This window comes from Squalius cephalus (genome assembly GCF_949319135.1).
Source record: "Squalius cephalus genome assembly, chromosome: 11".
Lineage (NCBI taxonomy): Eukaryota > Metazoa > Chordata > Actinopteri > Cypriniformes > Leuciscidae > Squalius > Squalius cephalus.
This window is the reverse complement of record NC_137132.1, coordinates 19,543,976-19,562,269: the sequence shown is the minus strand read 5'-3', so window position 1 is coordinate 19,562,269 and position 18,294 is coordinate 19,543,976. Positions and strand designations below refer to the sequence as shown.

Sequence of the window (18,294 nt, the reverse complement as noted above, 5' to 3'; positions counted from 1 at the left end):
GTACATACAGTCAAACCAAAAATTATTCAGACACCAGATATCATTTGTTATTTTTTTTACTAGTGGGTGTAGGACACTTTAGTTCATTTATGTAAGTCAGGATAACAAAATAAAGTGAACTGACATATTATACCTAAAAATACTTCATACACTGGACTACCAGTAAAATATTTAAAAATTTGGGACAAAAAAAATAATAATTCAGACACTTTGACCTGACCTTGTTTAGCTTAAGTGTTTTTTCTTTAACTGCTAATACAACCTTTTTACACCAGACTGAACAAAATTAAGCAGTGCTTGGTAATTGCTTGACTTAAATTGGTATTATCTGTGTACTTAAATTTAACAGCTGACAGCTTTTCAACCTAATTTATTTGTGAGACGGTCTAACAGAGTTATTGTCCTATTTTATTACCATTTTCTAAACTATTGCGAATAAACTGTGATGATGTGAGAAATGTTGAAGGTGTCTGAATACATTTTGGTTTGACTGTAGTAATATTGGTTTATTCAAACACTCATTGACACACCTTTTCATGTACAGTAGATCCTGGATGCTACACTGCAGCATACAATGCCTCCTTTAGTCTAGTGTGACAATGCCAAACAAACCTAACCACTTCCATTGAAAGTGTGATCAATTCATTAGGAAGTCATAATAAACATGAATTGGAGTTTCAGACACGCATGCGTAATGTACAACTATTGCACTTGAACATTCACTACTCATAATAAGGCTGTTCCACACTGCTCCTCAAACCACTTGAGAAGACATAACTGTCATTAAGATGAATGGGGATGCTTACAGAAAGTTTCAAATATATTTCTGATAATAAGTATTAAAAGAAATAATCAAATGGCTGCTCACAGAGATCGGATTTTGTTGGCATGAAAACAAATATTTTAATAGGAGAAAGGTAGTTTCTTTCTTACAGCTGCTGAATGACATCCTCACATCAAAATCAAAGCACTCTAGTTTTGTAATTTAAGGAAATTAGACCTTTTAAAATTTAGTTCATGAGTTTGTGTGCCCATATAATCTCAGCATAAGTGGTAAACAGATTTGGTTTGCTTGGTTTAGAGAGGATTTACTTGAGCTCCGATTGCCCCCCATTACAAAGGCAAAATAAAGGAGAAGAAGGGGAGGAGGATGGATGCTGAAATAACTGGCAACGGGAAGTGGTAAGAGGTTGTTTTTATACCTTGGTATTAATTAGAAGATTAGATGAGAGTATTCCTCCCAAAATTACATGAAATAACTTCAAACAAGTTCATCAAGCCTTTGAAGTGCACTTCAAATTATGAAGTGAATCAAAAGTGCAATTTGTGCTTTTTTATCTTACTTTATCACTCTGTGAACAAAATTAGTACTCTGAAATTTAAATTAATGATTTTTTTTAAATTCTTCAAATGCTGCAGTGTCAGCGGAGTAGAGCCTTTTAGAATGATGAAAAATCCATATAAAAATCACAATGCATATATTTATCATTCTCATTCTGTCCACAAACCAATTAAAACTTTATGCTCCATTCAGCCATCCACTAAAACTCTGGGCCTTACACATTGGCACATATTGGACATTTGCCATCTGACATCCACATGAAAGCTTTGTTCTCTCTCCCTGCTGGCAAGTTACCACTGAGGGATGAGATGAGAACTGCATAAACATCAAGTCAATGCTCAAGTTATCAATTTGCCGGAACTGCCAACCATAATGATCTTGCATTAGCATGACCAATGAAGCCATTAAGCCAATGTTAATAATAACCATGTTTGATTCATGAATGATGGGTGTGACAGAGCTGCTCAAAAATGGTTTGAGAATCAGTTGGCTTAAGTCACTTCCTGATTAAATGGTAAAATGAATGTGAGCATTTCTCTCTGAAGAGACGCCTCTGTTTTGGCCTAATGAAAAGAAAAATTATAAAACAAACACAAAGAAGGCTGTTATGGCCTCAATGTCAACTAAATTCACCTCTCAATGATGCCGTAATAAATAGATGTTCAGTGATTAGGCAAAATATGGCAGCGGAAACTAAATTAATGGTGCATGAAGGTAACAAAGTGGTAGACCGCAAATTCAATTGCCCATACAATATCTATCAACTCTAATCATTACATATAAGCAACAATGTAGGATTTTTTACCCTCTGCAAATAAAATTAAATATAACATCATATAAATAAAGGATTGCTTAGCATACTCTCCTATGTTTGCGAGCCTTCTTCCACCAATTTTTACTTGAGTTCATGTCCAATTTTTTAACTAGAAACTAATATTATGATAATTCCAATAGCATGTGAAGTCAGCATTACATCTCGTGTAAACAGAGAAGTTGCCTTTGTTATCAATGAACAAAATTCACGCTGGACTCACCACATTTGCACTTCTCGGCCACCGTAGCCTACGAAGTTCACGCAACACCAAAAAAAGACCTACAAATATAATAGATTTAGAAAAAAGAAAAAGAAAAAAAAAAGAGAGTATATATTTAACCATTTATAAATTATACCAGGGGATTTTAGTCCACTGGTGCACCGACACCTCCATCAAATAAAATAAAAAAGTGTAAGCCTACCCTTATTTTGTAATAGGTTTTGTAGCCAGGCGTTGAACCTAATAAAGATTTTCTTCATCGCTGGCAAATAATAGCGTTTGCAGATTTTGTTTCAATGGTTTGTCGGTATCCTACAGTAAATATCCGACTGCATTAATCGCTCGTTTTGTTCTCGGTGTTCTAAAGTTTGCAGTTTTTGTGGAGCGAGAAAAGTTTCAAACGATGCAGTGAAAGCACGAGTTGAGCTATCCAAATGATTCAGCCTGAACCGATTCAAGCCATTATAAAGTAGACCATTTCTTTGAAACCGATTCAAAAGAGTTGTTATTCATTCGTGAATTGGGCATCATCGATATTGTTAGTTCTAATTCTAAACAGCCGAAAGAAAATACTGGACACATAACATGTTTGCTTAAAAATGTGAGCATTTTCTCATGTCGGTATACGGTAAAATCACTCATTAGACAAGGATATGTCAGTAAGAATATGGAGGATTATATGTCAGGCTTGTGGCATACGAGTCACACATTTTGTTCGATGCATAGGCTTTTGGTAAATTGCTCACCTCAAGAAAATCTACGGAGCCTCGAAAGGATTGTGATATGAGATGAGAGAAAAAATATATTTCGATGCTTTTGCGTCTTCTAGTAAATGTGTTCCCCGAGCAAACAGTTTTATGCTTTTTGGGGGCCTACAAAAATGCAAACTTTTGAAAACATATTAGCCTACGTGTTTAGTGTAGATCTATAGCGAGTGCTCTGTAAAGGAAACGTGTAGGATACGTGTGAAGTTGCTTAGTCTTTAATTGTTTTCGCGGATCCGTGTGAATGGGGATGGTTTTTATGACGTTTGTTATCTGTCCCTTTTGTGCTCTGTAAAAATCAACATATAACGTTTATTTTTCTTGTTATATAGCCTATTGGTCTCGCAACACAACCATGGAAATTTGTTGCTCAGGTGCTTGAAAAACGTTATGGGACGCCAAAGTGTAGCATATTTTAATGTGCCAAATATAAAACATTTTGTAGCTTGACATCGAATAGCCCATGTTTTAGTCAGACCTGCACTGCCATCTAATGTTAAAGAGTAGAAATAACAGTTGCTTGACTGTCAAGGACATTTTATGACACCAGCATCATTAGCAAGAAAATTCCCAAGATAGAAATCTTTAGACCTGTTACAGGCCATAAGGAAATAGCCTATTCATCTCTTGTATAGCCTACCTGTGTATAGCCTACCCGTGTTGTCCTCGGGGCTTGTTCATTTGACTAACCTCTCGTCTCATATCTGAATATATATATATATATATTTAAATCATGCTAATAGTGGAAGTATGACTGCATATTATGGGACTCCAAGAGTAAACATGCACTCTTGTTCCCTCTGGGAAGCAGCAGATCAGCGGTGAGGCTGTTGCTATAGAAACGCAGGCAGCACAGGTTGACTTCGGCTGTTCGGTGGAAAGGTGTTGAAGGCGCTGACTCGTATGTGAGGAAAGTAGGCTGGCGGATCGGAAGACCGGCGATTAAGAGAGAAATAATAAAGGAATTGATCAGAAGAAGGACATGTCGGAGCGAGTAGCCTCATGTGGGAACCTGTATGACACGAACACCCTTCTGCTTCGGTATTGCAACGGTAAGTTTGGCAGCGACTTGACTGAGCATTCATAATGAATGCGCGAGAGAGCCACACACGATGGTTTGTTTTCGTTTCCATTTCAGACGTCTTGTCTTTGATATCAATATGTTTTATATCAACATTCCAGCAATGTAATGTTATTGTCTTGTCAATGCGTCAGTGCCTGCGAGGGCACAACAAAAGAAACTGTCTCAGGGTTATGTGATGAATATTATTTGTTTAAATTACTGACCAGTTTTATATCCTGTACATGCAAATGTCATTCTCCCTTAAATTATTTTCTTATCGCATATTTGCGGTTTGGATCAGTGTCATGGTACAGGGAACATCTACCCAGATTCAGGCTCTTGAAAGATATTTGAGAATTAACGTTACAATCCGAGCTACGTGTTGTTTACATTTTTTATTCATTTTTTCATCAGCTTTTGATATGCTTGGAGCCTCTCGTCCTCAGCAAACCTGAATCAGCTTGCTTCACTTGGGCTTTGTTGTTTGGTTTCAGCTAAGGTTTTAGTGGAAAGAATGTAGCCTACTAAGTTGCTTATTTATTGTGAGCCATCTAGTGAATAACATTACCCACCTATTAAGATGGATTTACCTGGGTTATCCCTATGATATAACAATACTGTGAAGCTTAGTTGTAAACATCATGTCTGTTTTCAGCATTATCATGACTATTAAAGATCTAATCATTAACAAACATTAGCCAAAATATATTTGATCTGCAAAGCGGTGGTTCACAACTAGTTTTTCTGTAGGACCCATATTTTGAATTATTTAAATTGGTGACCCAGCAGAGCACCAGATTTGATTATCATACTGAATTTTACCATGACAATGCATAGGCAAAATTGACATGCATGACACACGTCTGACAATTTTGCATACTGTGAACAACAGCAGAAATGCGATTTACCCGTATAAAACACTAGGCTAAATATTGCATTAGTATTATCCACTTTACCAACTGATGAATGTGCGTCAAAATACCATAAAGTTTGTTGAACACGTGTCCTTTGACCTCAACGACAAAAGAAATTGATAAGATAAGATATTTCTCCTGCTTATTAAGGATGATGCCTATCAATTCTGCTATCTTAGCTGAATAATTATATTTAGTTGCAATTTGTTATTTCCATTTATAATCGTTTTTCCCAGAATAGACCTGCAACTCATTTTGGGGTCGTGGCCTACCAGTTGAGAACCACTTGATATAAAATACATTTAGTTGAGAACCACTGATATAAAATACATTTCAAAACCACAGAAAGTTCTATACAGCCGATGCAAATATTTCAAAGCAATTTACAGGTGCAGTAATCGATTTTTGAGAAACGCTGTTGAAAGTGGATCAGACCGAGCGCTAAAACCACTGTAAAAAGAAATATGGACGTAGTGTCCGTGATGTCACCCGTAGGTTTCTAAAGAGCATTTTTGAAGCCCAAAGTGGGTGTAGCAGGCCGTCGCCATCTTGGCAGGGCGTCACTCTCGGATAACCGAAAATGGGAAAAAGAGGAGGGATTAGCTGAGGTGAAGTGGCGGCTAACAGACAGCAGCGGCAATCCACCTGTCACTCAAGTGGCCACGCCCTTAATTATGCAGAACTTTAAGGCTTAATTTAATTTAAACGAATGAGTTATGAAAAAAATTCAAAACCACTTTTTGTACTAGGCTGTAGGCTAAACATTTTTTTTCTGCTGTAAAGTTGGGCATTTTAACATTGAGGGTATATGGGATTGACTCTCTTTTGGACCGTGTCTCTAGCGGCCAGTCGATTAATTGCAGTATAAGTCACTTAGCCTACGTGTTGGATTCAAGAGAGAGACTGGATTGTTGTGTTTGTGAATTTGGGGGCGGCGCCATCAAATATGGGGTGTGATCCGTTTCGGTTGGGGTGTTTTTGTTTTTGGTGATTTGAAATATCAACAGCTTTTTTTCAGAAATCGCTTACTGCACCTTTAAGAACAAACACATACAATGATTGTATTTTATATACATATTTATCTTTATATATACATTATTTATTGGTATTTTTATTTAATACAAAAATGAAGAAATAAAAAAATAAAGCACAATTAAAATGCTTGAGTAAAATTAAATATTTCAATTTCAGTCAATCACTGAAGGTCTTGTTAGAGAATTCGATATTATCACTATGGCTTCTTCATTCTAAAACCATTGTCCACAGCTTGTTGCTGTTGTCACTTAGAAACGTCTGTTTCATCAGTTCTTGTGGATTACAGGTTCTCTCAAAGATAGGTATCAGTGTACATTGTGGTCATTGTTTGGGTTTTTCAGTCGGGCCATTTCCGCGACAGATGGTTTGGCTGAACGACAGATGGATGGGTAGACAGTATATGTCATGATGAGACTGGGTCAGAGAGGGTGTCTATCCATGTTGTACAGTTGGATGGTTTAGACAGATTTTAAATGTTGTACATGAAGATCTTATGGTCAGACTATGATGTTAACAAGTTGAATGCATTTAAAAATCCCTGATGTGAATCGTATTGATTCAAATGATAAGAAAATGAGCATGCGCCCCAGGGGTATGGAACAACAAGTCATAAATTGTCAAACTGACATGCGCTTCGGTGTGCTATTAACGGAGAGGCTGGTCAGTGCACTTCCTGATAGTGCCTGGCTAACAGGTCTGGAATCGAGCCAAACCTCTCTCTCTGCCAACAGCACATCCAGCAGTTTTCTACCGCATAGGAGACGGGGAATAGCGTCCTGTTACAAACATCACCCTTCTCCTGTACACACAGCACTGAGGGTGGGGGAGGGGGAGGAAGGAAGGTCCAGGCACGGGATCAGCCATCCAGCAAGTCAAGGGGAAGGAGGGAGAAAGAATCTTTGGCCAGGCAGGCGTTTGGCACCTTTAGGAAACCCCTAGTGAGCTGCAGCGGATCAGGCTGTCTGAGCGGCTGACTGACAGGCGGACATAGTACTAACTGGAATGGCAGGTAGGAGGGGAATACAAGCAGAGCGGGATGATGAATATTTCAGTGCGCTTGGTTACTGAGCATCCGGTTTCCTCCAGACTGCTTTTGTCTTCTAGCATCACTAGCTCCATCCTGCTTTCTTCTCACCTTCCACTTTTGAATCCTATTTTCTTTCACTTTTATTAGTTCAGTTGACATGCTCACCACCTGCTGATGCCACTTTATGGATGGGATCTCCATGTGTTCGCAGGTGCAGGCACTAACAGAGGTTTATACTTAGCATGCAGCCCGTTGTATTGCCTTTGAGATTGAAACAGAGATGGAGCCACTTTTTTATGTGAAATATGAAATTGAGGAGCTACATTTGGAAAAATGTAAATGTGACAGGAATTTTCCTTCTGGTTTTGATTATTGTGTGATTTTTGTTATTTTTGTGTATAAGTTGGATATTTAAATGCAATACACCCGTCACTTTGAATCAGCATTAGAAACTTGCTCAATTGTCCACTCATGTTTTCAACTTTTTAATAATGTTTGGATTTTTTTTTGTCGAGTAAAATTGGGTAAAAAATAATCTCTCTTTTTAATCACAGATGTTTTCATGTTGAAAGTTTTCCAACACTTAAAAATGCAAAAAAAAAAAAAAAAAAAAACTAAACTTTTCTTAGAACTACCATCACTTTTTTTTTAAATAACCAACAGGACATTTTAGTCAATGTATGAAGTGACAGGTGTGCTAGAAAGGTAACCACACATGTACAAATACTTATTATCTTTATTTTATATAATATTTGCATTGTTTTATCATTTCAAATGTTTAGCTGAAAAAATGTTGTGCTATAATTCATTAAAGTAAATGCTATTTGTTTTTATATTCTGTTATGCAAAGACATTTGTACAGTTTTTAATGTCCAACGAGTGTGTAAATTAAAATGAACTTTCCACATGTCAAATTTGCCGTCAATCCCTCAGCCGTTGCATTAAAAACACCCTCAGCAGCGTCAATTAATTCATTTGACATTTACTGAAATAGTAATATAAGACTATATATATATATAAATGTATATTACTTTTTTATAAATTAAAATATGACCAACATTACTAGATTTGCGATGTTGATAACTGTGTCAGTCTGTGAAAAGGGTCCATTGTTTAAAAAACGGCTTAAAGCATCAGTTCTCAGAGCCCATAGGCGGTCTCAGCTAATTTCCAAGTGGAAAGCAGGATGACTTTTTTCATATATTATTATTAATCAAATTTTATATTATTAATATGTAAACAATTCATATTTATATTAAACAATAACAAAACAAAAAAATCTTAATTTCTAGAATCACAAACTCACATATCATATATTGTTAATATATCAACAATCCCAGTTTCTGTTAATACAAATTTGGAAAACAAGCAGTGTTATCATAATTACATCAGAAATACCAGAGGAAATATCTTACTTTATATTGGGGGGCCTTTGATTGTATAATGGATTAGTGGGAGACTTGGAATAAGAACCACTGATTTAAAGGGATAGTTCACTCAAAAAAGAAAATTCTCTCATCATTTACTCATTCTCATGCTGTCCAAAACCTGTATGACTTTCTTCTTTGGAGCACAAAAAATATCTTCTTTTGTGTCCCACAGAAGAAAGTTTAACAGCTTTGGACCAATTGTAATGTACAAATTCCAATCAGTACAAATTCTCATGCTGTGACTATCTGTTTGTCTCTTTCAGATGACAATGTATCAGCTGGGAGTGGGATGGAGATGGATGACCGTCTCTCTCACCTGGAGCAGAGGGTGCAGCTGCAGGAGGACGAGATTCATCTGCTGAAGGCGGCGCTGGCGGATGCTTTGAGAAGGCTGGGCTGCTGTGAGGAGATCACACAGACCAGCAGCAAGAAACGTGGACCTACTAAAGGTCAGAGCTTCATCGTGGCCCTCTGCTTATTATCATTACGTGTTTAAAGCCTAGAAAACTGACAATTGGAAGATATTTTTCCATCTAATCTGGAGGTAACCTTGCCTAAGGGTGCATTCTGAGATGTAACCTTTGTGTTAGCATTCAAGGTTCTTAACTGTTATTGGATATTTCGAACAGGGATGTATTGTAATTCATTATAGTGGTTACATAAATAGTTTCATGTGGGAGGTGAAGATAATTTGCATGTCATCTCACTGTGTTCCTCTGTTTCTTCCTTCCTGATTTAGTTCGTCAGATACTGCAAGCTCTGCCATCCAAGCCTTTGACAAATGGCTATGTGCAAACAAAACGCTTGAGTGGCTACCCTTCCTCTCCTTCCTCTCCGAAAAAGGAGGTACTGATGTCTATCAAAAGGTGAGAGTTATAAGCAAGATATATATCATTTTTATTGCATATTATCTCTACACATTTTCAAATGCCATTTTATTGAAAGACATGCTGGTATCACACATTAAAGTAGTACATAGTGGAAATATTTGCATTTATTCTACACCAAGACATTTGTTGCTCAACAGCATCAGTGCAGTCTACTTCTCGACCTCAAGATGGCGGTGTTGAGTAATAAACCATTTGGAACATTTAGCCTAAAAGATACCTATATAATTAAGTACCTGAAACCTTTTACAGAAGAGAGCTGTAATGGTTCCTTGTGATTTATTAATAGTTAAATAAAAATTCATAATCGATATTAATCATTTGTATTCATGTGGACTTGAGAAAATGCTTGTTGTCCCACCACAACACCACAAAGAGCCTGCTGTGTTGTTTAATACTTCCATCCAGACTGGCATTTCTTTGATGTCCTTCTTTCCTGTCCTCTGCATTGTGCCTCACTCATTACTCTTGTCTCTGTGTGTCAGGAAGAGCATGTCCACAGAACGCCTTTCCACGGTGAAGAAGGAGATGGCCGATTCCCGCAGCAGAACCACCTCATCTGGCAGCTCAACAAGTGGAAAGAGAGACGGGTACCTTTTCATCTAAATAAAGTGCATTAAACTCAATGATTTTTCTGTACACAGAGATGAAAACTCTTTCCTTCCAAGCCTTGAGACAAGTACAAGATGTCAACACAGCTAAGAATAGAGGCTACTTCAGTGTCTAATTAGATGACAAAGCTAGACTTTTGGTCAGCAAGACACCAGAGACAGTAGGGGAAGAGAAGGCATTTTATAAAATAAAATTTTAGACCATGATTTGAGCTGAATCAGATGATTATATTATTGTTGTATTTGTATTGCTGATTCGAAATATGTTATGAAATGTACAGCTTTGCCTATTTAGGCCTTTATTTATTTAAATAGAATGGCCTGCAATTGTTAAAGGTTACCATTGTGTGTTCTGGTTCATAGAAACAGAGTTCTAGCCATGTTTTCTTACCGTAATGTTGGTACATAGACAATATACACTTCTGTTCAAAAGTTTGGGGTCAGTAAAGATGCATTAAAGGGGTGATGAACTGAGAAATCAAATTTTCCTTGAGCTTTTGACATATAAGAGGTCATCATACTATAAGAATATCCTGTAAGTTTCAGAACTGAAAACTTCCTTGTTAGTCCAATAAAAGCTTTCATTGACACCAGGCACAGCGAACGACAGGTTTTTCAAAGTGGGGATCTATGGCGTCAAAGGGTATCAAACACCGCCTCCGCAGAAGAAGATCAACACCCACTTCAACATTGCCTTTTTAGCCCCGCCCACCGATTCGCGCATTACATGAAACTCATTATAATATGAAAAACTGTTATCCAATCATAGCAGTGGGTGTTTACTTCCAAGTCTTCAATGCGGCACGCCCATAAAAACCGAGTGTTTCAGGAGCTAGGCTCAAAACCAGGGTTGAAAATAACCTATTACTTATTCATTTTGATGTTTTTGAATGTAAAAACCAAGCGAACGTCAGAAGTTGACCTCAGACAACAATATAAAAAAAATTAAAAAGCCAGTTCATGACCCCTTTAAAATGATCCAAAGTGAAAAGATTACAACAGTAAAAGATTTATATTCCAAATATTTATATTTCAAATAAATTATGTTCTTTTAAACTTTATATTCATCATTTCATCCTGAAAAAAACATGTATCATTTCCACAAAACATATTAAGCAGCACAACTGCTTTCAACATTGACAATAAACAAAATTGTTTCCAAATCAGCATATTAGAATGATTTTTGAAGGATCATGTGACACTGAAGACTGTAGTAATGATGCTGAAAATTTTAATTGAATATATTTAATATATATTACATATTAAAATATATTTCACAATATTACTAAAAAATGTACAGAATATTTGATCTAATAAAAAAGCATAAAAGCATTTCAAAAACATTTAAAAGATCTTACAACCCCAAACTTTTGAATGGTAGTGTTAGTGTATACTGTTTTGTTTCTTGTTAAGTGAGATATTTAAACTACTAAGTGTGTTTGTTGTGCACACACCAAGAAGGCTTAGGAACAATGTGATCAAATAGTCATAAATAATTTATGGTGAGTATACACGGAGTTCCAGGAAGGAAGGTAAACACTGATGTTCAAACTAGACATCTGTCAATAAAAGTGTTATTGACTAAGATCCTGACAGTCAGAGCTGAATAGCAACCACTGGAAAACTCTCATTAAAATTTCATAAAAAGAAATCCATTAACCAGGTTACCACTTAATATAGTATTCAATTCAATTAATTTTTTTATTCTTCTATTTTTTTTATAGTGAAAAGGAGGGTAAAAATTACATTTGAATAGAGAACACTTCAAGCTTGTCATCATATGAGTCCATTAAACCTTTGTTGCTATCGCAAACTACTACATAATAAGAGCTTCATCCTACTAAAGGGTTACGTATCAGTTCCAACAGGTTTCCCACCAAGCTCCTGCAGGGTGTTTGTACAGCAGATAATCCTACACCTTAGTAGTTTTATATTTATGGCATGATGATTGTTTGTATGGCACATGGCAGCTCTTCGCAGTCACTTGGTTGACACACACCACTGAAACAGTCTCCTGACCACAGAGTGCTTCATGTTACTGCATTAAAGCACTGGGGGGGAGTGGTCACCCAGAAAAGGGCTGTCATGCACACTGAGGAAGTGTCCTCCCATTGGTTAGTGAGGTCCATGTTCCTGCAGAGCTTAAGTTAACTCAAACAAGGAACTCAGTCTTTTGCCTGACGCTTCTGCAAACTCCAGCTAGCACTTAAACTGAATAACGGGAAAAACAACATGAAGAGGTCGACAAGGTAAAGCTCATGTTCTTGTTAAGCTCTTTCAGGTCTTCAAAAGAAATACTTTTGGTAGTTATAGGGTGAGCGAGGTTGATAATGGAATTGCTTTCAGCTTCCTGCAACAAAGCAAACATTGGTAGGCAAACAAGAATATTCATAGCATCATGGGTTTTATAGATAAACAAAGCGAATGCACCTGGGCTAAGTTGATGACGTAACTTCCCAATTGGGAACAAAAAACTATGAGCAAACTTTAAAAACATTGATGGAATCTGACAACCTTTTGCTTATGCATTTTACTTTGCTGTTGCAAGCCTTCAGTTTTGTTGTTGTTGTTTTTTTAGGGCAATTTTGCATCATTTTGTGAGTCATTTAGCAAAAATGTAAATGTTTCCATCTGGTTTTGATTGCTTGTTTCCATCTGGTATTGTCAAGCTGAATCCTTGTTATCCATTCAACTCCCATTCAAGTAATGTAATACATATAATGCATACATTTTACTAATTGCTTTAGTGCATTGTTAGCTAGCAATTTGAGTTAGATATTGATTGTTACTGCTGCTCAGCTGTATGTATTAAACATGAAACCCACCCACTGCCACACTCACACGCACACAGACATACTCGCACGCACGCACAAACACACACACAGACAGCTCTTTGAAGGCAAATTAGAGTGAGTGCTCTACATCAGGAAATAAAATGGTTTGAAGGACATCATGTCCAGAGAACTTCAACAGAAGTTTTTAGTGAATCACTTCCTTTAGAGATTTGATTTATTCTGTAAAGATGCTGTGCGTGCGTATCTGTAAAGACACTGCGTGGTGATTTTCATGTATAAAATCCATAAATCGTCAAATCGTCACCCGCACTGTGTGTGGTATGGATGGGTGTGTGCATAGTCAGTGCATTAGTATGAGGTCGCGCACATTAGTGGTGCATACTCACTGCATTATATTGAGTTTGGTTGCTACACAGCCTAGGGTCATTACTGGTAAAATAGATTTTTCCGGGATGTGCTTTTGAGAAAATGTTGCCAGTAGCTGCCATTTTGTGTGCCATCACCTAAAATCAGGTGTGTGGAGCACTGAAATGTTCCATAAATGTCCATAAACAACATAAATTTTCCTAAAAAAAAATATTTTAAAAGGCTGCAAATGCACAATAATTATATATAATTATTGTGCATTTGAACAATATTTCTATTTATATATATATAAAAGCCACCACACTGGCTAATATAAATATTGTTTTATTTTAGCCTGCACACCACTCTAAACCGGTGTTATTAGAGATTGGCTTGTTTTGGTGTGGCCTGCTTTGGTTCAGTCTTTGCTTTAATGAAGTGTTTGGATGGTTTCTGCATGCCTGGACACAAACAGATCATTGTGGGAGCGTTTCTTTTCGACGGCACCCACGATCCTTCTGTCTTCCCTTTACATAACATTTAATTTAGTAAACTGTTTGCTGTCCATTCTGAGGATTCCTGAGTTCCGCAAACGTATTCCAGCAAATAATGCTGGATTGATGGGTCTAATTTATTACTTTCAGCTGTCTAAGGCAGGCTGTCACTCATGACAGTCTTGCATCAGCACAGAGGAAGTGGAAAACTGTGTGGTTTGGAAAAACAGCTACAAAATGCACACACAGACACAAATTGAACATTTAATCTTTTTTATATATATGAATATATCAAGGCCTCGACATTTAGAACAATTCTGTCCATGTTCGTTTTCAAAGCAAAATCACCACCAGTGCTGGCACCCCACCAAATGTGTTTAGTCACGTAAACAAGCTCTGAAATTTCCTGTATTTAGTTGAAAGCAGTTTTGGGTCCCCCTCTCCTCCTGTCGCTTTAGCTCAGTGTTTTGTCCATTGCACAGATCTATGAGAGGCCACATGAAAGCTGGGTCAGTATTAATGGATGAGCTCAATGAATTAGTCATCCTCATACAAAACACAAGTCAAAGACAGCAAACAAAACTTTTCAGAAATGATTTTAGAAAGTTTTTGTTTAACCTATGGTGCTGTTTTTGTCTGGCTTGTTGTCTGTGAAGGTATGAATTAAGGACTGACCTCTTTCTCTTTTGGTCTTTCAGCAAAACCAAAGAGTGCACCTTCAATGCTGGTAAGTTTTCATCTATTTTGAAGTCATTTGATGAATATCACCCAATAAAAACAAAAGTCCTTTTTTATATTGAGCGAGAAATCAATAGCTGTTTGGTATTGTCTTTAGTGGTTTGTGTGTCAACTGTTAACTGAAATAAAGCTGAAATAAAATATAAATATATGATGAAAAACTTATATTAGAAAATAAATTAAAAATGGTGCATGATTAAGTTTAAGCAGTACTCATAATTACTAAAACTGATATAAAAATAAATTGAAGCTACATAGAAATATAGAAAAGAATAAAACGACAAAAGTCTATAGTCAAATTATAAAAACTAAAATTAAAATAAAAAGTATAAAAATAAAACCTAATATATTATTAAATAGTATATAAATAATACTAAAATAACACTGCTACATATAAACTGTGGGAGTGAGCCTATACAACAAACTTTTTATTCCATTACAGAGTTTCCTTTTCCAGTGGAGGAAAAATAATGTTTTTTTGTTTGTTTTTTTCATATATAAATGCATGTAATGTTTAACTAGGAGTGCAGGGAGAGACTGAGCCCTGTGTTATGGGAAATTATGTATTAGCCCTGACTTGATCCCATTATCGTATGCATTACAGATAAAAACTATTATGGATCGACGTAATGCTTTCAGCCAGTCTCATTCTGTAATGGGCAAGTTGGTTTCTAAGTGAATATAGTTCTGTCAGTAGGGCCAGGGTAATTTGACAAATCATCCTTAACAAACCATGTTTACTGCTTGTTTCTGTTTGGCAGCTAACATTTCTGTCCTTCTTGAACAGATGATGGTTACGTTAGGATGTTCATACGTGGACGTCCAATCACCATGCATATTCCAGACCAGCAGAAGGAAGCCTACAACCTTGACCACAAGTTGGCGCTGCCAGAGCGCAAGCTAAAACTTCAGTGGGTGTATCCTTGTGATTTAGCTGAAAACTATTTTATAATGTAACTAAAGTGAATTGTGCAGATATTCTAATGAATAATGATGAATTTTGATAGATCATTGTGAAGTTATGTATATTTTATTCTTATTATTTTACAATAATTGAATTAATGGCTATCAACTTTTCAAGTACAATTAATAATTAAAGTGCATCAGTGATTTTCTACGGAGCCCCTAAAGGGATGTGGTGGTGGAAATTTTTTTAGGTTGGGAGAATTTTTTTTTTCAAATCTTTTGCGTTCCCTCGCAAAACTTTTGCGTTCCCTCGCAAAGATATTTGCGTTCCCACGCAAAACTGTTTTGAGCTCGGACAGACAATTTCTGTTTAATGTCCCGCTGGCAGTGTTTCAGAGCTCCGTACGTTAATGGAGCGTTTCATAGTGTTTGAACTTGGACTCAGATATAAAGATGCGGTCAGTGCTTAACTCAAGGAGTTCAGTGAAGCTGGCAATATTCACATAGGCTATTCGAACGTCCCTATTCTTGAGCTAAACGTTGTTAAAGCACAGACGACACCTATTTACAATCACAGTAACCTAGACAACGAGCTACAACCCAATTCTCATTAAAACGAGCTTTATAATATTAATTTGTCTCTAACCAGACGAATGAGAGACAAGTCCAAATAAGGGGCCGTCTGTAAAGTGCAAATCCCACAACCCTTCTGCACATTTTATATTATTGAACATATTCAATAGCTTCACTGTGATCACACTGTACTGTCACCAAATTCAGTTCAAACATCACTGCTCTCCTGCTGGTTATATTACATAGTTTGATTAAAAATAATGCATAATTTTTATAATTATTTATTATGAAATAAAATCAATAACTTCACCCTTTTTAGAAAATATATTATAAATAACTTCACACTGTTACACAGTGATGCCATCAAATTCAGTATGCAAATATAATGCAAAATCTCCATACAGTACCAATATAATTTGAGTAAAGAATTAGGCCTACTTATTTTTTATGTGCAATTACTTCCCAAACTAAGTGTTGTAGGCCTATAACCAACATTAGAGCAGTGATGTGTGAACTAAATTTGGTGTGTTACAGTGCAGTTATTGAATATTTTTCCTAATATAAAATGTGCAAAAGCAGTGTAGTATGACCAGTGGGTCACCATTGATATGTAAACTGAATTGGGTGGCACTACAGTTTGTAACATTGAAGTCAATGACTATTTTTGACTATGAGTTGATGCTGTAGTCGTTTTGGGGTTATATTGCACTTTGGAGACGGTCCCTTTGAACTTGTCTCTCAGCCGCCTGCTCATAGAGATCCATTTAGCCTATATTATAAAAGCTTGTTTTGATGATAATTGGGTTGTAGCTCGTTGTCTAGGTTACTGTGATTGTAAATAGGTGTCGTAAGGGGAACGCAAAAGTTTTGCGTGGGAACGCAAATAACTTTGCGAGGGAACGCAAAAGTTTTGCGAGGGAACGCAAAGTTTCTCGGGGAAACGCAAAAGTTTTGCGAGGGAACGCAAAAGATTTGAAAAAAAAAAAAATTCTCCCAACCTAAAATTTTTTCCACCACCACGTCCCTTTAGGGGCTCCGGAATTTTCAATTAAATTTCAGCTTATTTCTTAAATAGTTTGAAATGAAATGCAAATTAACCCATTTGAAATGTGAAAAAAAAGTGCTCATTTAAAGCTACAGTCCGTAACTTTTTTTTGTGTTCAAAATTTACAAAATGCATATAATAAGTGAGTACATCATGAATTCATTTTCCAAACTGTGTTTTTGTCTTATCCTGACTCACTACGGTACACCTCTACTAAGTGTTTTTAGCCCAGTACCTGCGTGACTCGTCATAGACATAAGACGCATGCACTTCTGTTTATTAACCGCTAGAGCGCCAAAAGTTACGGACTGCAGCTTTAAAAGTACGTATCAATGAAAAAGCTTTTTATTTCTTAACACACTTCATTAGTTACGGCTATAGGGGAAGAGACTGCCGTTCCAACCTCTACCTGTTGCCGACGGGGGAGATTGTGTACTTCAATGCTTCGGTAGTGGTGCTATACAACGTAGAAGAGCAGCAACAAAGACACTATCTAGGCCATAATGATGATGTCAAGTGGTAAGTTAAATATACAGTATATTGATTTTTATGGTTTCTACATTCTTTTGCTCATTTACTCTACAGTTAATGAAGATTAACAGCACTGGTGGAACTACTACGGGAGAGAAATCAGTCTAGTGTTGATGTCATACAGAGAAAAAAGCATTTCCGATATCCTGCAGATTATTCTCAAACTAGGTCATTGTTCAAAGGTCCAAAAGATGTTATCATTGTGCTTATCAGCTTCATGAACAAATATATTGTACCACTGTATCGCCATCATTCAACAAAAAGAGCCAATGTACTCAGGAAGTGTTGCTAGTTTCTGAGCAAATTTGCATTTTTAGTACCAGATCTTGCTTGGCTTAACAGACTCTTATCTTCAAGATAAGCGAATCCAGCAGTATATTCAAATATTCCTGCAATCAAACTAGATCTCTTCTGCCTTGTGGTGTTTTTATGCTGTTTGGCTGCCAACTGTAAAAAAACCAGTTGTAACTGAGCGACAACATGCTATCTCTTGTCAAAAATGTTGTTATTTAACATTTGTCGCTAATTAAAATAACACTGGAATGCTTTCTCTGTGACTGTCAAAATCCCTGCTTGCAAAAGTGTTGCAACCTGTTTACTGGTTTTTCTGGGATCAGACTGCATTCATTTACTGTTCCCGAGAGAGAGAGAGAGAGAGAGAGAGAGATATGGGAAATCTTTTCTGACAAGCACTGATCCTGACAATGTTCTCTTTGCAGTTTGGCCATCCATCCAGACATGGTCACTATAGCAACAGGAC

General features: G+C 36.6%; 2 protein-coding genes across 4 annotated transcripts in view; one reads left to right on the top strand and one right to left on the bottom strand.

Annotated features, from left to right (window-relative positions):
• Positions 1-18,294, bottom strand: part of clip3 (CAP-GLY domain containing linker protein 3) — a 769,717-nt gene that overhangs the window by 139,516 nt on the left and 611,907 nt on the right. The window lies entirely within an intron of this gene.
• eml2 (EMAP like 2) overlaps positions 2,893-18,294 on the top strand; it is a 22,994-nt gene continuing 7,592 nt past the window's right edge. Inside the window, exons 1-9 of one of the 3 annotated variants that reach the window (XM_079886005.1) lie at positions 2,893-2,977; positions 3,952-4,192; positions 8,873-9,058; positions 9,349-9,475; positions 9,982-10,086; positions 14,440-14,468; positions 15,267-15,396; positions 17,373-17,522; positions 18,254-18,294. The exon at positions 18,254-18,294 is cut by the window's right edge and continues 29 nt beyond it. In XM_079886005.1, coding sequence (XP_079742131.1) covers positions 4,123-4,192; positions 8,873-9,058; positions 9,349-9,475; positions 9,982-10,086; positions 14,440-14,468; positions 15,267-15,396; positions 17,373-17,522; positions 18,254-18,294 — 838 coding nt within the window. In that variant the 5' untranslated portion in view covers positions 2,893-2,977; positions 3,952-4,122. Of the gene's footprint in view, positions 2,978-3,951; positions 4,193-6,886; positions 7,162-8,872; positions 9,059-9,348; positions 9,476-9,981; positions 10,087-12,215; positions 12,357-14,439; positions 14,469-15,266; positions 15,397-17,372; positions 17,523-18,253 lie in introns of those variants that run through there. The other 2 variants (XM_079886006.1, XM_079886007.1) reach the window with 2 other exon arrangements.